The 25,377-nt window shown below is 50.3% G+C and overlaps 1 protein-coding gene across 1 annotated transcript in view; it reads left to right on the top strand.

Annotated features, from left to right (window-relative positions):
- Window positions 1-25,377, top strand: part of DNAAF9 (dynein axonemal assembly factor 9) — a 1,049,036-nt gene that overhangs the window by 824,649 nt on the left and 199,010 nt on the right. The window contains exon 32 of the mRNA XM_085642690.1: window positions 10,878-10,984. Coding sequence (XP_085498816.1) covers window positions 10,878-10,984 — 107 coding nt within the window. The remainder of the gene's footprint in view (window positions 1-10,877; window positions 10,985-25,377) is intronic.

Below are 25,377 nucleotides of genomic sequence, written 5' to 3'. Positions count from 1 at the left end.
TGGTCTCCTGAGTGGGAAATTACTCCACCTTCCGATGAACCCTCAGAGGATGTGGCTCCATATCATGCAGTGATTAGGAAGGCAGCTGAACTGTTAGATCCTCAGTTGCCTACTACTGAGTTTAAATCGAATATTCTAACAGAAGTACTGCATTCTCCTACTACAGTTTCAGAGCCATTATTGCCTTTTAATGAGGCCATTATAGACCTTGTGATGGAGGTGTGGCGTAAGCCTTTTTCTGCTCCTGCAGTTTCTAAGACTGTGGCTAGGAGGTATAGAGCAGCTCCAGGGGACCCTGAGTTCTTAACATCACATCCATCGCCTGAGAGCCTGGTTGTTCAGGCTGCTTGTTCAGGAAAATCTAAGGGTTCTTTTCCTCAGGTTCCAGGTGACAGAGAGGCTAAAATGTTAGATCAGTCGGCCCAAAGGTCTTTTCATCGGCCAGCATGGCACTTAAATCAACAAATGCCACTTGCCTTTTGGGACGCTATATTCATGCGCTCATGGACTCTGCGAAGAAATTGGCACCAAAACTATCTGAGGAGGATAGGGTTGGCTTTAATGAGGTCTTGACCGATGCCCAGGCAGCAGCACGTCAGTGGGTTGGACACGGCGGATTCAGTGGCAAGAGTCATGGGGCCTTCTGTTGCCACCAGGAGGGGTGCGTGGCTGAAGTCTTCTGAGTTTTTTCCGGATGTACAGTCAACACTGTTGGACTTGCCATTTGATGGCTCTGGATTATTTGGCAAAAAGGCAGATGCTGCTCTTGATCGTTTTAAGGAAAGCAAGGCTACGGCTAAGTCTTTGGGCCTTCAATCCCAGTCAAGGGGGTCGTTTAAAAGATACAGAGGTTTCGGAAGGGCAACCTTTCGTTCCTACAGACAGACCCAACAGCAGCAGCAGCAAGGCTCTTTGTCTAAAGGATACAGAGGTAGAATCAGGGGTCGCTCACGTGGCCGTCAACTCTCTTCCTCTTCAGCCCCTCCTTCCACCGCAAAGCAGCCCTAGATCCGCCATTCTGGATCATATTGGTCCTGTGGGGGGCCGGCTTACCCATTTTCTTCAAGATTGGGAATCTGTAACTACAGATCTTTGGGTTCTGTAACTACAGATCTTTGGGTTCTAGAGGGAGGAGTGGGGTCTCTTTGTCTCTGCAGAGGCCCTGCGTCTATGGTCCTGGGCTTAGGATCATCAGATTTGTTTGATGGCAAATCATCTGGCCGGGGTGCTGAACGTGCGTGCAGACCGTCTCAGTTGGCTGTTCTCCGCCGACCACGAGTGGAGGCTTCATCCGGAGGTGGTTCGTCACGTCTTTCGAATGTGGGGAACTCCTCGGGTGGACCTGTTCGCCACTCACGAGAACGCTCACTGCCCGTCATTCTGCAGTCTCCAGTTTCCGATGCAGGGAGCGTTGGGGGACGCGTTTCAGTTGAGTTGGGGCTCACAACTCCTTTACGCGTTTCCTCCCATACCCTTGATTCCTCAGGTTCTGAGGAAGATTCGCCAAGACCGGGCCCAAGTCATATTGATCGCCCCGGATTGGCCAAGAAGGGTGTGGTTCACAGATCTTCACCACCTCTCCTCGTGCCCTCCGCTCCGTCTCCCTCTGAGGGCAGACCTCCTCTCGCAGTCGGAGGGGCAGGTTCTACACCCCCACCTCCAGAGCTTACATCTTCATGCCTGGAGATTGAACGGGGCAACCTGAACTCTTTTTCTCTCCCACCTGATGTGGTAGATGTAATTTTGTCTGCCAGACGTCATTCCACCAAATCTATCTATTCCTATAGGTGGTCTAAATTTGTTCTCTGGTGTGGAGAGAAGTCAATTGATCCTTTGAAGGCTCGTTTATCTGACATTCTGCAGTTTGCCCTTTCTCTTGCTCAGCAAGGCTTTGCTGTGGCCACTGTAAAGGGATACTTATCGGCTTTGTCGGCTTTCCTTTGCTTGCCGGATCAGCCGTCATTATGAGATTGTTGTCTTTTAAGACGGTTTTTCTTATTGCAATTACCTCAGCAAGGAGGGTAAGTGAGCTTCAAGCTCTGAGTTCAAAACCCCCGTTTTTGACCATTCATGCTGAAAGAATGGTACTTAGGACCTGCATTTTTGCCTAAGGTGGTAACTCCTTTCCATCTGGGGGAGTCCATTACCCTTCCTACCTTCTATCCTCCCCCTCACCCTTCCAAGGAGGAGGAGATACTTCACCGCTTGGACCCTGAGAGGGCGGTGAGCTTCTACCTTGACAGGGCAAAAGACTTTCGAGTTGATGACCAGCTCTTCGTGGGCTTTGTTGGATGCAGGAAAGGTCGAGCGGTGCACAAGCGCACCCTTTCCAGATGGATTATCTTGTGCATCAAGATATGCTACTCTTTGGCTGGTAAGGAACCTCCAGAGGGTTTAAGGGTTCATTCCACTAGAGCAAAGTCTTCCACTTCTGCTTTGTCTAGGGGTGTTCCTGTGGAGGACATTTGTAGGGCGGCAACTTGGGCCTCCCTCCACACTTTCGCAAAACATTATTGCTTAGACACCGAGGTGAGGAGGGACGGACATTTTTGCTCGTTCCGTCCTTCAGGACTTTCTGGTATAGAAGGGTGGACACCCTCCACCGGGAGTGGGACTGCTGTGGGAATCTATTCACAAGGTGAGGAATCCACTGGCAGATGTATCCATCAGAAGAACAAGTTACTTACCTTCGGTAACGCTTTTTCTGGTGGATACAGTATCTGCCTGTGGATTCCTCACTGACCCACTCGCCTCCCCGTTGTCCATCCTTCTATACCTACAATTCTATTAATGGTGTTTCAAAATGTGTTTTGTTACTGTCAGAGGCATTGTGTTATTTCTTTTACCTTTCTACTTATTCTCCACACTGTGTGTGTTGCTTTGTATATTATGTGCTGTGTATACTGTGTATATATTGCTGTCAGTCCGTCCGTGTGCCTCGAAGGCACGGAAAAAAGGGCGGAACTGACGTCATCGCGCCGACGAGGTCTTCTTATGGAGCCGGTGACGTCAGCGGAGTCGCGAGCGGAGCCGTGTCTCTGTGAAGTCGTCTTCGACCTCATCGGCGTGGACTGCTACAAAAGTTTCCGAATGTTGCTGGCGCAGGGGATATTCACAAGGTGAGGAATCCACAGGCAGATACTGTATCCACCAGAAAAAGCGTTACCGAAGGTAAGTAACTTGTTCAACAGAGACAGTCTTTATGCTACAGAGATTTTACAGTTGTTGGTGTCAGACGAGTCCTGTTTCTGGAAGCTTCTTCTCACGTTTCTGGCTTTGGAGGGCTGTCTGAAAGACATGTGTTCCCTTCGTGGTAAGAGCTGGGAGTATGACCACACTGTGTGCTGTGGGTCACTCTGTCATGCAGCGACAGTACTGCACTGTACAGAGCTGCACAGCACCGGCTCATGTACTGGTAGAGTGCAAGGAGTGGCTGTCCACCCATGAGGCTTCTGTATATTAATGTGCACACGGGCAGCATCACCTCTAAAGAAAAGTTGCCAGTGTGAAAACTGCCACCAGAATTGAAACCGAAAGTGCTTTTAAAATACCACACTTAATCTTAGTCAAAAGACAGAGCTGCGACTCGAAGCACCTTTCAAAAGCCCCCAGCGACCTGCAGAGCGGCTGCTGTGAAGAATGAACTCCCAACTTTCGGGGTCTGTAGCGAATTACATTAATGTAGGGAAGTTAGTCCAAACAAGAGTGTGTCCACCAAGGAAAAATTCACACACTGAAGTTACATAACTCATATGTCACATATTTACAAATTCATTTGAATGAGAAATCAAGAAAAAAAAATCAACTTTAGGAATAGAGAAATAGTTATTTGTTCAATGACACAATTTTCAGTCGAAAGGGCCCCGGTTTCAATCTCTTCAGCTTAGCTGCTCCACCACCGCATGCACTCCAAGATGAAAGCGAAAATCCCAAAAAGTAACTGCTTCCCTGCCCTGTCTCAACATTCCCACATAGGTCACCATGAGGTAATTTACATGGACAGCATGCAATCCCGCCAGCCTGCACAGAGTCCATTCCCTTGTGCCGCATCTCACCCTGGAAAGACTGCCCCCCGGCCCCAGTGGGAAGGTGGGTCTCGCTCCAGTTTGCTGATCAGATGTCAAAGGACTTTGTCGCCGCAGCACTCTGCTGTGTAAACACAGCATGTTGTGATTTCAGGGAGATCGGTCACAGGTCAAAGGGTCGTGCCTGGATGATAAAAGGGGCTGATCTGGCTGCAGGGAAACCAGAGTTGGCGTTCCATGCTGTCCGCAAATGCCAGTGTGGCCGTGTGCCAAGTCTATTAGAGCCCATTACACATACAGCCCCCCCTCCCCCCTGGCAGAGGTGTAGGGCTCGTAGTTATGGGGGGGCGGTGAATTTTCACAGACATCTAAGAGACTAGTGTCTTATAGAAACGGCCATCTCTACCTCCCTGATCCAATATATATCTCAACATAGCAGTGATCTGGACTACTAGTGCAATTACGTTAAGTAAAGTAGTTCAGTGGGTTAATGCACCTGCTACACAAATACCCAGCAATACAACACAACACCAGCTGTGAAGGTCTGTTTAACCTGCGTGTGCTTCCCGCCAACCTCAAGTCTGTATCCACGTGGTTTGGTTTGCCTTTTATCTTAGGTCGATCACAGAACCTTTCATTCACTAGCCTTAAACACCAGCTACGTGCAGTTATTCCACACTACAAGACTGTCAGTAGTTATGCACCATGTTATCTGGGGTTCTGGGTTGGTTGTGCACAACTCTACGTTGACCAGGAGGTAAACACGGTATTCGACCTAGGGAAAAGGGATACTTCGTTCGCGAACAACATTAATAAACAAGAAACAAAGCTGGAACTGCAACCGCAAAGATCAAAGATGATGCGCGGCAGCCGGTAACAAACGCGCGTGCGCCTCGGGCTAAAGGAGGAGGCAGCAGGGGGGGGGGGGAACAGGAGGGGGCCTGCGCCTGTTTCCTTTCCGGAAACGAGCAGGGGCACCATATGTTTGCAAGTTAATTACAAACCTATGGTGTCAGCGCTCACTCCCGCAAGGGAATCGCCACACGTGCACGCGTGGCTATTAAAAGCAATGCAACGCGTACACGTTTTTGGCTGAAAAGGCGCATCAATGGCTAAAGGTCTTCCCCTACGCAGCGCATGCGCGCTGCGTAGGCGAGACCTAAAAAAGACTTCGAAGGGCAGACACCCATTGTTGCTGAAAATGTGTCTGCTAAAGGGCAATGTTGGATGGTTCAGAGATACCCGGAAAAACAATAAAATCTAAAATGAAAACTCAAAGTATTGGCAGTGATATGCTGGAGTTGCGGGTTAAAGAGCAATTAATGTCAGTTACAGAACGGAATTCTCAGGGATTGTCATGCTGCCCAATGTCTAATAGGGAGGAGATAACAAATTAAATAAAAACTGAAAGTATTGGCGGTGATGCGCTGGAGCTGCGGGTTACAAAGCAATTAATGTCAGTTACAGAATGGCATCCGCATGGATTGTCATGGCGCCTGATGCCTAATAAGGAAGAGATATCAAATATCAAGAGCGGCTGCCTGTTTCCATTCTACAGAGCTGTTTCGATAGGTACACTTGCGAGCGACCAAAATATAGAAGAAACGTAAACTCATAACGTCATAAATATGGTACGGTATATGTGACCAAATCAGTGATATTAAGAAAAAAGATATCTATATTATTTATAAAAAACATAAATGAGCACATGTTCATATTATGAAAAGATGTAACTGGTGTAAACATAACGTAGTGATGTAATTATGCATAATGCTATAACCATTCAGGGGGGACAAAAGAGACATGTTAATTATTAATCCGTCAACACATTAAAGCCAGATCGGTTTTGCGCAAATGGAAGAACTGGTGTAAACATAACGTAAAAAAGCATTATATGACCATTTCAGCAGGGACACGAGACATGGTGATAATCGGTCAGCAATGTAAGTACATTTTGCAACTGCCTTTGCACGTTAGAATAATAATGTAGGGCCATTGTAAGAAGAAAAACGGGTAGCAGGGATCATGGGTTTATGTTGATAAGCAAATGGACTCAGTCAGGTGCAAGGCAAGCCAGCTATGCATGACTTGCATCCAATTTATTCAAGCCATTATGTATCGATCTAGAAGGTACATCCACTTGCACTCACTGACATTCAGGATAGTTTCGATATTTCCGCCTCTCACCCCAAGGGTGGCTCTCTCGAGTACTAGCCATTTGAGATCTTGTGGCAGATGTTGCGCTTCTTTAAAGTGTTCTACAAGGGGGCCCTCTTGGACTTCGCAGCGTATTCTTCTACAGTGTTGTAGTATTCGTGCTTTTACCTTCTGTTGAGTTTGCCCTACATATATCTGATCGCAGGGACAGATGATAGCATACATCACATTGGATGTGTTGCAATTACTGAAAAATTTCAGATCGATCTTATGTTGCTTGTAAGTGAATTGTTTGGTTTGAACAGTCAATTTGCATGCCTTGCAATGTCCACTTTTGTAGTGGCCCAGTGTGGGCGGTAGATTCCATAGCGGTGGTCTAGTTCCATACATCTCCGTGGCCATTGATTGTAAGTTGCAGGTGAAACCAACTGCACACCCGGGAACCCTGGCACTGTCAGCAATAAGTGGGGATACTAGATGGGGAATTGTCAATTTTTATAACTCAGTGGCTTGCCCCCATGAGGTGTGTAATATTACTACCCTGGGAACCATTTTAAAACAATTTATGGGCCCTGAAACTTATAACCTTCTGATTTCTGGTGATTTTAATACACACACTTGTGGCAACCCATCAATATCCTGTATTTCAGAGCTGGGCTGCCCCCGTATGAAGGGCTTTCATTTTGAACACAATTCCCAAGGGGAATTGTTGAACACTATGCTAAATGAACTAGATTTGGTGGTTACGATGTCCTTAACTGATCCGCACACCAAGTTTCTTGTGCCAACGTTTAAAGGACATGGAAGGGATCATTTATTGATTTTATCTTAATTTCACCCTCGTTGCAATCTTCATTTAACGGTTTTAATATAGTAGAAAGCGAATTTAGCAACTATAACCCTTTGACAGCCTACATGACGAACCCACTTTCGGTAAAAATTGAGGAGGCATCAAACAGGGGTACTCTGCGGCCGACGGATGGAAAGCGTAGATTAAAATGGTCCCAGGTGTCCCCTGACCACTTCTATAATGAGGTGAAAACATCTTGTGCCCATGAACTGTCATTATGTACATCGGAGAGGTCCACTCCTGATGAGATCCTTGGTGCCTATGAGGCAATAGCGCATACAGTGGGTGAATTGCTAAGTGTCCCAGCCGAGAAATCATCTCACATGGCCCCAGATGGTTTGACTCGCACTGCTCCAAAGCAGCTAAGCGGCTGAGGGAAGCTTTGGCAGCTAAACCTAGAATCCAATCTGAGGTCTCTGTTTGTCGTAAGGAATATAAGTTAGCCCTGGCTAAACGTAAGGGAGCACTGAAGGATGACGCCTGGAAACAGTTGTTTGACTCCAGGACCCTGAGGAATAGCTTGAGGTTCTGGAGTGTTGTGAATGGGCCCCTGTTTGACGAGGAAGGGTTGGGGGGGCCTTGCTGCTCACATTACAGAGGAGGAGTGGCTTCTCCATTTTAAATCTGTTTGACTGTTCGCGTGAGCCTATTTGTAGAGATCCCCTGGCTAGGAAGGACGCTGTGATAAATTTCGATAGGGGTGAGATTAGGGATGTTATTTTAGGGCTAAGCCTTAAAATAAAGCCCCAGGCCCAGATGGGATCCCCCCGGATCTATTTAAGTCAGACCCTTCGTTTTGGGCTTCGATTTTAGTGTCATTATTTAACGCGACGGCAAAGAATGGCTGTCCTCAGTCTTGGGCTTCTTCAACTATAGTCCCAGTTTTTAAAAAGGGCAAAAGAAACAGCACCCACTGCTATAGACCAATCTCACTCATCAATTCAGTAGTCAAAGTGGTGCAGGTGTCCTTTTACAGAAATTAACAACCTGGGCAGATGAAAACAAGATATTTTCAGACGTTCACTATGGCTTCCGGCCGGGGAACTCCACTGTTGCTCAGTGCCTTCATTTATTTTTGATACTGAACAAATACACTGTCAGGAACCATCCACCTTGCCTTCTTGGATTTGTCATCTGCTTTTGACTGTGTAAACAGGGATAAGCTATGGCAATCCATGAGGGCAATGGGGGTGGATAACAGTATCATCAACTTTCTTGAGGACCTGCACTCATCGACCAAAGCCAATGTCCGGTTCTCTCAAGATCTGCGTGTCACAAGGGACTTTGAGATCAAGAAGGGAGTCCGCCAAGGCTGTATTTTGGCACCTTTTTTATTTAATTTTTATGTTAATGAACTAAATAGTGTACTGAGGGCAACCGGAGCTGATTTTCCTTATGTAGGACGGCGGGGCATTCCAGTTCTGCTTTATGCAGATGACGCCGTCCTTATATCCAGAACCGAACTGGGCTTACAAACCCTTCTTACTGCAGTTTTGGGATTTATGACAGAGCGGGACCTGGCCATTAACAACTCGAAGTCTTATGTTATGAAAGTGGGGAAACAAATGAAAAAGAGCTTTCAGTTCAGTACCGGCAATGACAAGATTCCCCGCACGAATGCATTCTCTTATTTAGGGGTTTTATTTGACGATCAACTTAAATGGGCCCCCTTAATTCAGACGAAGAAAGGGGAGCTGGTTCGGGTCAATGCAGCAATTTTTAATTTTGCCTCTAAAGTGGGTAAGAAAGCGCCAGGAGCTATGCTACAAGTGTATCAAGCAAAAAGCTTAGCCATAGCAACTTATAGTAGTGAGATCTGGGGATACGCGGTTATAGAACCCCTCCAGGTAGTGGAAAATGGGTTTCTAAAACGTCTATTATGTATACCGAGAGGAACCTCGAACTTAGAGGTACACGAGGAACTGGGGGTTTCATACCTAAGTGATACTTTTGCTTTGCGTCCCCTGATCTTCTGGTTAAAGTGTTGGCTAAATGAAGAACTAATCCTCACCCATTTGATTTTAAGAGAATGCATGTCCCTAGATAATGTGGCACGCATTCCCTGGTTTAATTATATAAAAAGAGGGTTTGAATGGATTGGGCGGGGTGTTTTATTCTCCAATCCACATGTTATTGTAAGAAAGGATGTGGAATTAACTAAGATAGTTTTTCTGAGCAGAAGGCGTGCAGACCGGGAAGCAGAAGAGATATGTAAACCCAGCGACCGATCATATTTATTGCTTAAATCAACGCCACTGCCAGAACCATATCAAATGGGGTCCCTGACATCACATGAAAAATTTCTTTTAACCAGGTTCCGGATGAACCTCTTCCATCTCCTGTTAGCCAAGGGGACTACCAAAGGCCAAGTGCTAGCTTCCTGTGGCTGCGACGGAAAGTCTCCTCAGGATTTGCTGCACTTTGTGTTCTTTTGTAAACTGTATGCAGTCCCCAGGAGGCACTTTTTAGTTCCTATTTTTAAAAAAATGAATTTTAATCAAGTCAAACCAGCCCTTGTGTATCTTCAATTCTTGAAGGATGATTGCATTATTTTTATTGTAAGGTTTTTAAAAGCATCTATGAAATCTAGGCACTGTATGGACATGTAATGTCTGTTCATTTAGACATGTTTTAAAAGACATATTGTGTGGTAACGGAGTCTGTTTTAAAAAAAAAAATCCTGTCAATAACTTCTGTTTTTATGTATTGTATTTGTGTAACTTTTATGGTTTTGCAAACAAAAACCGAATAAAGTTTATTGACTGACTGATTCCATAGCGATTGTATGGATAGTTCTTCAGGTGAATCGAGGAGTGAGCATACAACATGGTCATTCACACTCTAGGCCTTTTTGAAAGAGTGCATAGGTAAGTCTTGCAGTGCTAAATCATCCAAAATAAGGTTCCAGTGCTGGTTTATGACCCTCTTGACTGCGTTACTTTGAGTGGAGAAAGTGGTTACATAGATCATCCTCTGTATGGGGTCGTGTTCTCTTTCCCTAGGTGTTAGTAGTGTCTCTCTGGGGCTGAACCACGCTCTCTTATGTACTTTCTTCACTAGTCTTTTACAATAACCTCTCTGTATAAGGCAGTCACTCAACACCTCCGACTCTAACATAAAATCTTCTTTCTTTGAGCAATTCCTGCGGATGTGCAGGAACTGCCCAAAGGGTAAGTTGTCACGGAGGCTTCGAGGATGGTGGCTGTTCTACTGGAGCAATGAATTGCATTCAGTTGGGTTCCGGTATAATGTCATGTATAGTAAATTGTTTTTATTTCTGATGGTAATATCCAGAAAATTAATCTTTTCGGGATCATGATGTATGGTAAACTGTATATCTTCACTTCGATCATTCAACCATGAATGGAAATTCCCGAATTCGGTAGTGTTCCCAGTCCAGATCATCAGGACATCGTCTATATAGCGTCTCCACAGGGATACTTGTGTGTTAAATGGGTTGGTGGTACCGAATACATGGGAATTTTCGTGAACAGGATGTTAAGCTCATTACTCCTGAAGGAAGCGACTGTTATCACAAAACACGTGTTGGCTGTCTTTTGTTGTCTCTAACTATATATTATGAACTTATGAAAATCCTGATCAAGATTTATTGATATTCATGAAAAGAAAAGACTTTTTATAAAAAAATAAAATAAAAAGCAAGCATCATGATTGTGTTGTTTCCATGTATTGGAGAACGGTTGATGAACCGATTCACTTAAACAGTTATGCTGGTTGCTTCCCCAGCACAGTTTTATCTGACAAGATGAGCGCTGTGCAATAATCCCTTTGTCTGTTTAGTGAAGATGTTTCTTAAAGAATATTTTTGTCTCATCATGTTTTAGGTGTGATGGCAGATTTGTGACGGGGTCTGTTATTCCACAAATGGATCAGATATGTTTATGGTTTAACCGTCCTTTGGAAAAAACGCGATTTATGATGAATTGTAAAGGTAAAAATTTGGTAGCTTTCCTTGAAACTTATTAGTTTTATTTTACAATGATATTTTAATCATTTAATTTAACAATGTTAAACTAAATGTTATGCCTAAAGTGACGTTTTCACACATCAGGCTTTTTATGTGTTGAAAATGTTAAACTACACAAAGTTGTTAAATATACTGGAGTCAGTTAATTATGGGTTGTGTTAAATGAAGGTTAATTGTGTTAGCCCTTTTACTGTATAACTGTGTAAGACATTTGTAGGGAAGTCCCCTTTTTGCATGGTTACCCCCCACTTTTTGCCTGACATTGGATGCAACTTGTCTTGATGGGCCCTGGGTCCCTGCCAATCAGGTTCGCAGGGCCTGTGTTTTTTCCAAAACCTGTACCTTTGTACCCACGATTTGCACATCTCTGGTCACAGGTAAGCCCTTTGTAAAAGGTACCATGGGTACAAAGGGCACTGTGACCAGGGGAGGCCTCTATGGGGTGCAAAACCTATTGTGCCACCCTTAGAGACCCTGCACCTTAACACCCACACATTGCCATTGAAGGCTGCATGTTATGGTGCAGAGAAAAGTGAAGTGTCGACATGGCAAGCATCACTGTGTGCCATGCCTACAACCCGCTGCCTGTGGCCTGGGTAAGTCACCATTCTAGCAGGATTCACTAGCCCACAGGTGAGGGTATAGTGCATGAGCACTGTACCCCTATAGTGTCTTAGTCAGTTCTTAGACATTGTAAGTGCAGTAAAGTCATAAAGAGTATATGGTCTGAGAGTTGGTCATTACGAACTCCATAGCTCCATAATGGCTTGACTGAAACCTGGGAAGTTTGGTAGCAAACCTCTCAACACATTAAACCCACACGGATGCCAATGTGGGATTTAATGTAAATTGCACTCAGAGAGCATCTTAGAGATGCCCTCTGACAAAACGACCAGCCCTGGTGTGGCTCCTGAATGGCTGCCCACCATTTGCCACCACCAGATAGGTTTCTGGACCCCTGGGTAGAGGGCCTCCGCTCTCTGGTCCAGAAACAAAGCCCATCCTGGGTAGAGGTGTCATGATTCCTCCCCCCGGATGGGCTGGGTCCACGAAGTGGAAGCTTCAAAGGACTGCCGCCTTCGGAAGATGTCCCTGCCTTTTGCTGCCCCCAGCAACTGATTCCTACCTGTTCTAACCCCCAGTTTGGGCTGGAAAATCGGCAGGAAAACCAAGTTAGGAGGAGAGATGTGCCCACCATTGCCAACCCCACCCCTGAGGTGAGGCAGGCTAGGTGAAGCACACATCTTAGTCCCCTCCATCTTGATGATGAGGGGACCCAGTCAATTAGGTAGAGGCTCATGCCCCCTCCCTCTGGAGGATTGCATAATAGGGGGTGTACCCACCTAAATTTCGTAATCTGTAAGAGACATTTAGTTGTAGATTGCTTACCATAGAATTTCCCCCAGGTGTCAGTCTAGATCCAGAAACTTTTCTTTAGCACTACCCCTGCGCATTGCTACGTGGCGTCGCCGACTCCGCATCCGTCGTCGTGGTCGCCGGGAAGACGTTGCGGTGACTACTTAGATGCCGCCCCTGCACGCTGACATTAGTTCTTTCTTTTTCCGCACCAGCCTAGCTCAGATCTGGAGAGCTACCCCTTAGCCATTTTTTGGCTAGCTTTTTTGACTTTTTGTCGATGTCTTTTTCGAGTCTTCGACTCCTGGTGCATGAGGGATGTCCCTACGTCGGGCTGGCTTCAAGCCCTGTGGCGTCTGTCAGAAGATGATGTCTGTGACGGATCCGCACCTCATGTGCTTGTGGTGTCTGGAGCGCGACCACGACCCAAAGCTATGCTCTGACTGCCGGGCCATAAACCAGAAAACTTTGCAGAAGCGATCTTAAAAATTACTGGAGGCCCGGCGGTCGACTGTGTGTCGCTCCTGATCTCGTTCAAGAGGAAGGTCTTGAGGCATTTCGCAGAACCCTCACTCCTTGTCACACTCAAGTCGGCGAGGTGATTGGGTAGGTCCAAACACAAAAAGAAGACGAAGAAGCACAAGCGCTCTTCACCTTCTCCCTGTCTGTCGCCTGATGTTACGACGTATTCGGAGCATTGTCACTCAAAGGCTCTGTCTCCGGTGCCTGCTTCAGGGACGACTCCCTCTTCCTCCTACAGGTATCTCTAATATATTTGGTTTTATCACTCATAGCACAAAGTAAGTAATCCATCTATCTGATAGAGACTACTAGCCGCAGATTCCTTAACGTAGAATTATCCCCAGGCGTTAGACTTGACCGGAAAACTTTCTTACCCAGCATCTCTGCGCGCGGGGGGGGGGGGCACCACGCGACTCTGCCCTGACGTCCTCCGCGGGTGTGACGTCAGCGAGGTCACATAAGCCCCACCCCGGCGCGTTGACGTCAGTTTTCTTCTTTTCCGCGTGCAACGTGAACCCGGATCATGTTCCTGGCCTGTTATCAGGCTTTCTTTTTACGCTTAGCGTGTTCTTGGGCACAGTGTGCGAATGCCTTCGGGCTTCAAGATGTGCTAGTCTTGCGCGCGCCAGATGTCGGCGACGGAGCCTCAACCCATCTCTATGTGGTGTTTGGGGGAGCACCACGACTCCACGGACTGCGAGGCTTGTCAGCAAATGAAGCCGAAGTCCCGGCGTGAGCGCCGGATGAAACTCCTTTCGGCCTGCATGTCTAGGTTGTCGTCGTCGCTGCATTCTTCTCCTGCGGTGGGCTTCTTGAACTGCCGCTTCCATCTCCGACATCGTCTCTCTCCAAGGCCACAATGGCGTCGCTCACCTGTTGGTAAGTGTCGCAGTTTGTCCCCGAGTCCCTGTTCCCGGCCTGTTGGGGGCGTGGGTTCTCCTCTGGTGGTGCGGCCCCGCGCGCCGTCACCCTATCCACCGTTCGCCGGCTTGGGGGCGACCAGAACCCAGATGGAGGCCTATGCAGCGGCCTTGCAGGCCTCTTTGGCTCTTCCCTCTTCTCCTTCTCTTCCTGGGACGTCTGCGGATCCCTTGCCGCGTGCAGGGACTCCTGCGGCGTCGCCGGCGGCTCTGGAGCCGACTGGTTCGGATCCAGGTTTGGAGGATGTGGTGCCGTCGGGGTGCGGTCCTTCGGGGTTCCCTCCTTCAGACCACGTCGCCTCTGCCTTGCCGCAAACCCCTGCGGGGGTCTATGTGGTGTTGCAGGAGGTTGCTGGGGCTCGAGGTGTGTCCTCGAGTCCCCCTCGGTCCTCTGGGCAGGACAAGGCCGAGGTGATGCCGCTAAGGCGCTGCTGGCCCTGGTGGGGTCGGCTAGGGGTATGGCATGTCCCCGAGCACCCCTCGTCCCTCCGCGCAGGCGGCTGCCTCGTCGGCGGTCGAGTCGACGCCTTTTCGGCGCCGTTCCTTAGCCGCCTCAGCTCCGACTCAGCCCCGGTCTCCAGCGCCGCGTGTTGTGGCGGAGGTTGTTCTGGTGTCCCCTTCGGCGCCTGTCGACGTTGACCTAACACCGGTGGCGGATTCTACGGCACGGGTCCGATGTCGAGTCGTTGATTCGTCTTCGGATGCCCCCTCTTCTCCAGAGGTTCGGCAGCAGTTTGTTTCAACTTCTCCGGAGACGCGGCTTTTTCCCCAGCGTCTTCTAAGGACGGCTCTTCGTCGTCACCGCGCCCGCAGTCTTCGCCAGAGGTGCCTCAGGTTCCCCATTCATCAGTCCACCCTCCCCCATTTCGAGCTTGGCCTTTCCTTCCGGTTGGGTTGGGGGACGGCTGCCTTAGATTGCGGCCGTCGCCCACGGAGGAACTGCTTTCCCAGCCACGGGGCCCTACTGAGGCGAGTGCTGCCTTCGCTCTGGCTGTTTCCACGGCTGCGGGCATCTTGCGCATGGGCGATCCAGCTGCCCATTTCCCCACGGATCATCTGCTGGAGGTTCTCCACCAGGGCTCTGGTGGACGGGAGCTGCTTCTTCCCTTCGAGGCTGGGTTCCACAATTCTCTTTTGGGGGCCTGGGGGGCGTCCTGCCACGGGGGACCCGGTGCCCCAGCCTCTTCTGCACCACCACTGTCGTGCTCTGCATGATCCTGTCTGTCTTTCCCTCCACCCTTCCACCAGGGGCCCTCTTTTACAGACTGCCTTTCTCTCCTTGCCATCGGTGTTGTCTCCCCCGTCGTGGGAGGCCCGCTGGTTGGATTCCTGGGGGTGCAGCGTCTTCGCCTCCTCCAGTGCTGCTTTACGGGCCCTTAACACTCTTTGTGTATTAGCCAGAGCCACTTCTTGCTTATGGGACTCGGCAGAGTCCCTTATGTCTTCCGCTCATCAGGAGGGTGCCTGTGTTGATCTATGGCACCATGTGTTGGATGGCCGAGAGCTGGCGGCGTTTATTCTTCGCTCGGCTCTGGACATTTCGGAGGTGCTTTGTCGTACCATGGCTCCTTCGGTGGCCCTTCGTCGCCATGCCTGGCTACGGGATAGTGTTTTCCCTGAGAACGGCTGGTTTTCCTCCCCTTTGATGGCGCTCTGTTGTTCCACGCCCCTGCGGATTCTGCCATTCAGGGGTTTCTTGCGGGTCTTCCTCCTCTTCCTCCCCCTCAGTGACCTGACTGTTGGTCTGTGTTTTGGGAGGTGTTCTCCCGTTGTTTTCCTGGGGCCTTGTAACGGGTAGCCCAGGTTGTGTGTTCTCTCTGGTTGATGTGCCTTGGGGGTCCTTTGTGGGGCCCTTGGTGCTGTTGGCTGCTGGTCCTGCCCTTTTGTTGTCTTGTGATTTTGGCTGTTGGTAAGCCCGGTAGGCACTGAGATTAGGCCTTCTGTCTCTTCTTTATTGGCTGCTTTATAAGCCGTCTGCGGGTATTTTCTGTAGGTCTTTGTTTTGTCCTCTGATGCAGACATTTTTTCCTAAGAGGTGTTTCCATGGTTCTTGGGACGTAACCTACCCTATGTGGGGTATTTGTAGCTATTACATTGCTCTGTAATGTGCTGGGGAGGTGTGGTCACCCTTTTGGGTCCCTTGCTCTCCATAGCATCACGGTGTGTCGCAGGTGCGATTTTCTTGCCAAATGTCTTGGAGTGGCTTGCGCTGGGTCTGTCCTTCTCCTTGTCGCCATGCTGCTCGGCCGGTCTGGCCTGCTGTCTGCGGCATCGTGTTGTGGTGGTTCCGGACTTGTGGCTGGGTCCTCTGCTGGCTGCTCCAGAGGGTTTGGCTTTCCTTGGCCTCTGTGTTCGGGTGGCCGCTTGGGCCCGTACTCCGTCTCCCTCTTATTTTCTGCCGGTTCCTCCACTTCTTCATGGTCAGTGTCTGTGTTCTGGCCCGGCCCCTCCCTTGGGGTGTGGCCTGGTCCTCCCGGGCCTCTGCCTTTGGTTGGCGTCTGCCTTTTCCTGGGTGCGCTGTTCCCTGGTGTTGCCTCTTGCTGGCGACGTGTGCCCGTGCAGGACTGCTTGTTTTGCTCCACCTTGGTGCTCTTGCTGTGTTTCCTTGCGCCCCTGCCTCTAGTTCCGTTGGGGCTTCGTGCAACGGTGCTTTTCTTCTCCCGCCTGTGCTGTTGGCAGTGGCACCGTTCCGGCCTCGTCCGCTGCTTGAGGCCACGGTGTTTTCAGCTCTTTTATATCTCTGTGCATGTGTTTCTTATAGTGGGCCCTGCCTCTGCCTCTTCTCACTGGGTGCGAAGTGACCCTTGTGTTCCTTGAGGTTGTTGGGTGCTGTCTGCCTCTGTGGGGTGTTAGGTGCTCTCTCTCTGTCTTGGTTGGGCTTAGGATCTCCTGGCCCTTTTTCCTTCTTGTTCTTGTGCCATGTCCCCTACTGGGGCCCCGGTCTCTCCTGGTGGGGAGGCTCTCTCGCTGGCCCTCCTCCCTTCTGAGTATGGCTAGGTTATCTATTTTACGTTAAGGAATCTGCGGCTAGTAATCTCTATCAGATGTACAAGTTACTTACCTTCGGTAATGATGTATCTGGTAGAGACGATTTTAGCTGCAGATTCCTTAACGACCCGCCCTTCCTCCCCGTTCTGCGAGTACCCTCTGCTTGGGTTTCTGCAGTCGCCTCCCTCTGGGTGGCTTGTCTTCTGTGGGTGTCCTCTTCGTTTTCTTCCAGTCAGGCATTCCTCCAGCTGGTTTCTCTCCAGCGTGAGGACCTACTTTTCCTCTTTCCCTCTGTTGTTAGAGTTTCTGATCCCCACCCGGTCTTCTTAGTTGGGGGTTCTTTTATGTGTCCTTTGACCTCCTACTCCTTTCAGAAGGTATGGCTATCCTTGGCAGTGTAGTCTGGGGATGGATTGCTGTTGTTCCTCTGTTCCGGGCTTGTGGCCCTTCCCTTTGTGATTGCAGACCCACCCTCTCTCTCCCTCTCTCTTCTGTCACGACGCTTTCCCATGCTTGTGCCTCCGGGATGGCTCGCACCTTGGCTTGCAAGGTGGTTCCACTCCTTGTCACACTCAAGTCGGCGAGGTCTTTGCGCTGTTCTTGCTCTGGCTTCGCTACTCTGGCCTTCTGGTGCTTTACTGCCACCTGGTGCTTTTGCCTTGGCTTGCACAGTTGTTCCTCAGAGTAGTGCTCTGCTCTTTTCCTGCTCTGGCCTGCTGTTGTCGCCTTCTGGTGCCTTGGCCACCTGGTGATGTTTCTCACCTTTTGTTTCTCTCTATTTTGTTTCTCTGGTTTTTTCGCACACTGTGCCCATGCTCTCCTCAGTTTTGTTGTGATGGCTCCGCGTTGTGGCGCGGAAAAAGTTCTCCGAAGCAAACTGACGTCAGCCCGCCGCGGTGGGGCTTATGTGACCTCGCTGACGTCACCCCCCCGTCGCGCAGAGATGCTGGGCAAGAAAGTTTTCCAGGGCCGGTCTCACGCCTGGGGATAATTCTACGTTAAGGAATCTGCGGCTAGAATCGTCTCTACCAGATACATAGTTACCAAATGTAAATAACTTGTACGATTCCTTAACGTAGATTATCCCCAGGCGTGAGACTAGACCCGGAAAACTTTCTTTGCCCCAGCATCTCTGCGCGCCGGGGGACGGTACCACGCGACTCCGCCCTAACGTCGTCCGCGGGCGTGACGTCAGCAAGGTTACATAAGCCCCCACCCGGCGCGCTGACATCCGTTTCCTTCTTTTCCGCGTGCAGCGCAGATCCGGATCGTGTCCCTGTCCTGTTTTCAGGCCTTGCTTTCACGCTTTGCATTGTGGGACAGTGTGCAAATGTCTTGCGCGCGCCAGGTGTCGGTGACGGATCCTCATCCTATTTGCATGTGGTGTTTGGGCGAGCACCATGATTCCACGGACTGTGACGCTTGCCAGCATCTGAAGCCTAAGTCCCGGCGGGAGCGCCGGATGAAGCTCCTCTCAGCCCGGTTGTCCAGATCTGTGCCGTCTCCGCGTCCGTCCCCCGCGGAAGGGTCCAAGAATCGCTTCTTCCGAGTCCGGCATCGCCCTTCACCGAGGCCCCTAGGGCGTCGCTCGCCCGTCGGTATGTCTTATAGCTTGTCTCCGAGGCCTAGTTCCTTCTCTGCAGAGGGCGCGGGCTCTCCACGGGACATGCGGCCTCATTCGCCGCCACCCTACCCGCCGTTTCCCGTGCCGGGGTGACTAGGGCCCAAATGGAGGCCTATGCTATGGCTCTGCAGGCTTCCTTGGCCCCTCCTGCTCCTCTTCCTGGGACGTACGCGGATCCCTTGCCACGTGCGGCACCTTCCGTGGTGGCTCCGGCGCCAACGGGTTCGGCTTCAGGTTCTGGAGGTGTGGTCATCTGGGTGCGGCCCTACGGGGTCCCACTCTTCGGCCCACGGCGCCTCTGCCTCGCTGCAAACCCCCGAGGGGGTCCCTGTGGTGTCGCCGGGACTCGCGCCTCGCCCCCGAGTCCTGCTCGGTCTTCTGGGCAGGCGGCGGCCGTGCCAGAAGCTGAGCTGATGCCGCTCAGGCGCCGACGGCTGTCGACCCTGGCAGCGGCGTGGGTGCTGGTAGCGGCCGGGGCGTGTCCCTGGGTCCCTCTCGTCTCTCCACGCAGGCAGCTGCTTCGTCGGAGGTCAAGTCGGTGCCTTTTTGACACCGTTCTTTTGCCGACCCGGAGCTGGCCCCGCCCCATTGTCCTAGGGTGCAAGTGGTGGAAGAGTTCGTCTCGGCATCCCCTCCGGCGCCGGTTGACCTCTTACCGGCGCCTGTGGTGGACTCCACGGCGTCGGGTCGTCGACTCGTCTCCAGAGGCCCCCTCCTCTCCGGAGGTACGTCAACTTTTTGTCTCTTCTTCCCCGGAGACGGGCCTCAGCGTCGTGGCCTTTTCCCCGGCGTCTTCCAGGGTGGGCTCTACCCGTCTACTCGGCATGCGCCTGGCTTGTTCTGGGTGCGCTGCTCCATGGTGCTGTCTGCTGCCGGCTGTGCACGCCTGCTTGTGCTACTCCACCGCTGTGGCCCTTGCTGTGCTACCTTGTGCTCTTGCCTCTTGTTCTGCTGGGGCTTGGCGCACCTGTGCCTGCCTTCTTATCCCTGCGTTCCTTGGCTATGGAGCCGTTACTGCCTTGCCTGCTTCCTTGCGGCTGATGCCTGTTCAGCTGTCCTCTGTCGCTGTGTGTTTTCCTACGGCAGGCTCTGTCTCTGGTTCTACCTCTTCTCCCTGGAGTTGGGGTCGTTCTTTCCTCCTGGGTGCTCCTCTGCGGCTGTCTGTCCCTATGAGGGTTTGTGGCCGTTGTACCTTGAATGGGCTTGGGGTCTTGGGGTCTCCTGGTCTTCCCTTCGCCTTGCTGGGGCCCTGTGTTTCTTCCTACTGGGGAGGTTCTCTCGCAGGCCCTCCTCACTTTTGGGTATGGCTTGGGTATCTATTCTCCGTTCAGGAATCTGCGGCTAGTAGTCTCTATCAGATGTACAAGTTACTTACCTTCGGTAACGATGTATCTGGTAGAGACGATCCTAGCCGCAGATTCCTTCACGGCCCGTGTAGGAGAGTAGGGTCTGCTTTCTATGTTCACCCCCACTTTTTGCTTTTGCTTTACTGGTTTTCGACTTAGATGTGGCTGTGGGCCTGCTAATCAGACCCACAGCCCTGCTGTTCTCTCTCTAAATTAATACTATGTACTTTAGGTGCATAACCCATTTGGATAGGATCACCTTATTGGCCCCTGTACAGTGTACCCTAGGTACCCAGGGCATAGGTGTACCCTAGGCCTACCAGGGGCTGCAGCATGTATTATGCCACCCCTGGCCTGGCCTTCCATTTTGACACAACTGGCTGATCACTCAGCTGGGGCAAGGTCGTGTAATCACCCCTTGCTTAGGTGTAGTATTCCTATACCTAACTTACATATAGACACATGCGTACCTATCAGTCACTCCTATGGCAGGCCTTGACAATCCTGGAGGCAGAGTGCTTGGTAACATGTGAGATGGTGCTCTAGCATGAGCTGAGCCTGTCTGCAGCTTTCGGAACCTTGTCCTTATAGCTGTTCTATGATATAGCCTACCATATACTCTTAAAGTGCCTTATAATCTTAGACGGTTATGGTAACTATGGTTTGGCTTTATCAAAACATGTCGTGTAAGGTGTCTAACACTAGGGAATAATACCCCCATGCCATTTCTGGACATGAGAATATTATTCCCCCCTTCTAGAGGGAAAGACATGTTAAAATCATACTTCAACTGTTAGCCTCTGACCAAAGCCTCAGCATCACAAAATGGATGCTGCTGCCACGACACAAGTCTGACCTCCTGCAGCTGGGAGTGATCCCAGCCAGGGAGGCCTGGACAATAGGTTTCCTGCTTGGGGAGGTGCTAGCACCTCCCCAGACAGCCTTTAGTGTATTGGGGCAGGGTGGGCTGAAAGGAATGAGACATGCCTGGGGCACACAAGGTGTTCCTTGCATAGTCCAGTTCAAACCGGCGCTGGGGCACTCCAGCCCCAGCTCTGGCGCGAAACTGGACAAAGGGAAGTGGGTGTAACCACCCCCTCCCAGGTCCCACCCATAAGGCGTGACCTAGCAGGTATCCCAGCCCCCCAGATTAGTATAAGAGTGGGAGTTGGGCCTCAAGACTTTAGATTATCCTGAACCTGCAAAACTGAACAGAAACTCTGGACCTTCGACATTCGACGAAAGAAGAAGACTGAAGAATCTCCCTTGTAGCCAAGGAGTGGCTACCCTGTGCAAACAGGCACCATCAAGAGACTACCCTTTGCTTTGCGACCGTTCTATGAGGAACCGACTGCAGAGCCCGACCAGAGCCTTGACTTCCAGACTTCTCCGACCCTCATCCACATCTGCAGCAGAGCTGAGATCCGTGGAGGCGACGAGCGACGTGGGACCGGCTACCTGGGAAAAGTGGCTAGTAACTTACAGCGCAGCTTCTGAGGTACCCTCGAAGTTGTGCACCGGGGATTGAGAAGCCCCAACCCCAAGCACCATCTGCACCGAAGATCAGCCCCCCACACTCCACGAGTCCTGCGTGGGGCCCTTCAGCATTTTCCTGCTTGCCGCGTCTGTCCGGTTGCTTGCCCGCTGGCTAGTGGCCTCTGTGACGACGCACCCTGAAATCTTCTGCGCTGGTTTGGCTCCTCCAGACTGGCTCCCGCTTCTCTGCAAAGAAGAAGCACCCCAGACCTTCCTGGTCTGCACCAGAAGCAAGTCCTTTGTTCTTCGTGGGTTCCGCTTGCCAAGGCTTGGTGAGTCCTAGTCCAACTTCGACGCCGCCGACAGCAAGAGCCTTCGTGGGACAGCTCGCCTCCTGGTCCTGGTCGTCCTCGACGCTTCCTGGTCCTCCTGGCTGCAGCGACAAGCTTCACCTTCACCTGCAATCTTCACGACATCGCCTGGTTCCTTCCTGGTTCCACGTGGTCACTGGCTAGTGACCTTGACTCTGTCCCTTCTGCTTGCAGGTTTCTTCTCTTCTTGATCCCAGCCTTGGGATCCACCGGACACTCTTCACTGACTGCCTGTCAGCATCTTTCTTCAGGCATCCATAGGAGTCGACGACGAAAACGACGCATCTTCACCCCTATGCACCCGCAGCCTGTGGGCTAGGTAACTTGGGTACTCCGGTGCTCATCAGGATAGTGACTATCCTAGTGTCTAGTTTTCAAGTCTCAACTTCCTAGCTACTCCGGAAGTGTCCTAAATCTACCGTTTTCTAAACTGTACTATTGCTATTGACTTTTACGCATTACGCGTGAGTGTTTCCACTCTGCACACGAATCCCGTGGGCCTCCCACTTCCTAACTAACGCTAGTGTAGTGTAGCCCCAGCGATTCCCTAGGCCTATTCTATTTCCGTGACAGTGGTTCTTATACCACTTACTTAGTATATGGTTTGCGTGGCCCCTAGGGCCTAACTGTATTACTTACCTGTGTGACTTACTGTATGCATTAATAAGACTGTGTTGTACTTACCTCTAATCTCATAAAGAGTGCTGAGGGTTTGCTTAGAATAAATACACTTTATTTTATATATATATCTGTTGTGGTGTCCTTTCATTTGGTATTCAAGGGATTATATATGGTATCACAGCTGGCTTCACATGCCATTCAGAGTTTAGCCTAAGACTGCTCTTGTCCATGCTACCACTAGGATAGCTGGTCTATAAGGTTGACTTTACAACCAATCACCATAAGGGTATTGGGACTGATATAAGGTGTACACTATAACTAGTGACATCATACATCAGGCCAACTTCTCACAGCCCGCCCTTCCTTCACGATCTGCGAGGACCTTTAGTTTGGTTTTCTGAACTCGCCTCCCTCCGGGTGGCTTGTCCCATGTGGGTGTCCGCTTCGCTTCGGCCCGGACAGGACACTTTGTTCTGCTTGATTGTTCCACCCCTTCCCTTATGATACATGGTCGGTTGGTTCATGTGTGCTTCTGCATCCCTCCACTCTGCTTTTTCTCCAGTGTAGGGGCCTGTTTTTACTCTTCTCAGTTTTACTTGCTTGGGGTTTCTGCTTCCCTTGCAGTCCTCTGAGTTTTTTTTTTTTTTTTTGCCTGTACCTCGGCCTTTTCGCTCCTTTCAGGGGATACGGCCCACCTTGATGGTGTCGTCTGGCGGTGAATTGCTGTTCCTCTTTTGTTCCGGGCTTGTTGCCCTTCACTGTTGTGGATCGTTCTTGCAGTCTCTCTCTTCTGCTATGGCCTTTTTTACATGCTTTTGCCTTAGCTAGCGAAGGTGTTCCTCAGAGCAGTGCTCTGCTCGTTCACTGCTATGGATTTCACCGCTATGGATTTTTGTGCCTTCATGCTTGGCCCTTTTCCAGCTGGTGCTGTTCCTCACCTTTTGTTTCTCTCTTTTCTGTTTCACTGATTTTTCGCACACTGTTCCCACACTCTCCACAGTTTTGTTTGCGATGGCTCCGCGTTGTGGTGTGGAAAAGTTCTCCGAAGAAAACTGATGTCAGCACGCCAGGGTGGGGCTTATGTAACCTCGCTGACGTCATGCCCGCGGACGACGTCAGGGTGGAGTCTCGTGGTACCGCCCCCTGGCGCGCAGAGATGCAGGGGCAAAGAAAGTTTTCCGGGGCCAGTCTCACGCCTGGGGATAAATCTACGTTAAGGAATCTGTGGCTTGAATCAGCTCTACCAGATACATCGTTACCGTAGCTAAGTAACTTGTACTTCACTTTAGCTTCCAGAAACCAGTATGTGGCTCCCACTTTAGATTTAGTAAGACTCCTCCCCAGATGACCTTCATGAGCTAGGTCTGCTGTCCAATCCTATAAATCTCTGGTGGGGGGGAGGGGGGGGGGCGGGCGGCAATCTTTCACCTCTTATAACCTTGTTCTTGCGAATGTTAATTCATGGTGTACAGCCCAGAAATCCTTTAACTCATCGTCCATGTCGCCCAGTTTAATTTTCTCCTTCACTAATCTTAGACAGATTTTTATCCATGCACTCTTCCCAGTCTTCTCTCGAGATGCCTGGAACTCCACCAGCCCCACCAGATCCACAACCATTGTGTTTTGCACATGTGGGTTCGGGTCCCATCCTCGTCGCCAGTGTTAAAAAGAGTTGAACTCCTGTTGAATTCTAGATTTTTTTTAATTAAAGTTGTAAAACAGCAGCTTCAGTGCCATCTCTGCTGTTCTCACCTCAGCTGTTCTAATCACACTTTTTCTGCCATGATCACCATTCCAACCGCCATTGGAATGTTGGTAAATACCAAGCTACTGGAGGGGGAAACAGGGTGAGTAAAAGGAACAAGACCTGGGTAGGACAAATATAGCATTCCACTACTACAACAAGATATCATTCCGTGCGGGCCAGCTCACATCTGTGAAGAGAGCTACTCTCTGTCACTTTTTGACAGGTTTTATTCAACATTTTGTCGATTCTTTTTTGGTGTGTAAGTTTTTTCCTTCATGTCCAAGAAGTCTGGATTCAAGCCGTGTGGCGCCTGTCACCGCACAATGTCAGCGATGGATCCTCGCCTGCTTTGTCTCTAGTGCCTGGCGCGACCAGAGTTCAAAGTCCTACTCTGACTGCCGGGCCATGGCTCTGAAAGCTTTGAGGGAGCGATCCCTTAAGCTGTTTGCGGCCCGGCGCTCAGCACTGCGTTGGTCTCCCCAGAGGTCTTGTTCGCAGTCTCGATAGATAGAGGAGGGTCCTGGCACCGCAACTGTAGTCCCAAGTCTTTGTCCTCCCACTTGGAGTTGGTCAGGTAAGAAGCATAAAAAACACAAGAATTGGAAGCATGCTTTGACTTCTCCCCATCCGTCTGCCGACGCGACAGTGGAATCTCGGCGTTCTAGCCCTCATTCTGCGGAACTTGAGCCTGGGTCAGCTCCGTGCTTACCCACCTTCCCGGAAGCTGGAGCGACCCCCGCCCAGCTAAAAGAATTTTACAATTCCATGTGTGTAGGAGAGTAGGGTCTGCTATCCTATGGTCACCCCAAATTTTTGCTTTTTGCTTCACTGGTTTTTGACATATTGAGGCTGTGGGCCTGCCAATCAGACCCCCAGCCTGCTGTTCTCTCTACTAAATTAAAACTATGCACCTTAGGTGCATAACCAATTGGAAGTGGATCACCCTGTCAGCCCCTGTACCAGTGTACACTAGGTACCCAGGGCATTGGTGTACCCAAGGCCTGCCAAGGGCTGCAGCATGTATTATGCCACCCCAGGCTTGGCCTAACAATTTGACACAACTGGCTGATCACTCAGCTGGGGTAAGTTGGTGTAATCACCTCTTACTTAGGTGTAGTATACCTATACCTAACCTTAAATGGGACACCTGGTAACCTATAAGTCACTCCTATGGCAGGCCTTAACAATCCTGAAGGCAGAGTGCTTGGTTCCATGTGAGATGGTGCTCTGGCATGAGCTGAGCCTGTCTGCAGTGGTCGGAACAACTTCCTTCTACTGTTTCCAGATATCGTCATACCATATACTCTTAAGTGCATTATGAACCTCGCGGTTAAATGCTATCTTTGGTTTGGCTTTATCAAAACATGTCGAGTAAGGTGTCATACG

Source organism: Triturus cristatus, chromosome 2_2 (assembly GCF_964204655.1).
Source record: "Triturus cristatus chromosome 2_2, aTriCri1.1, whole genome shotgun sequence".
NCBI classification, from domain to species: domain Eukaryota; kingdom Metazoa; phylum Chordata; class Amphibia; order Caudata; family Salamandridae; genus Triturus; species Triturus cristatus.
This window is presented reverse-complemented; position numbering and strand designations above follow the sequence as displayed.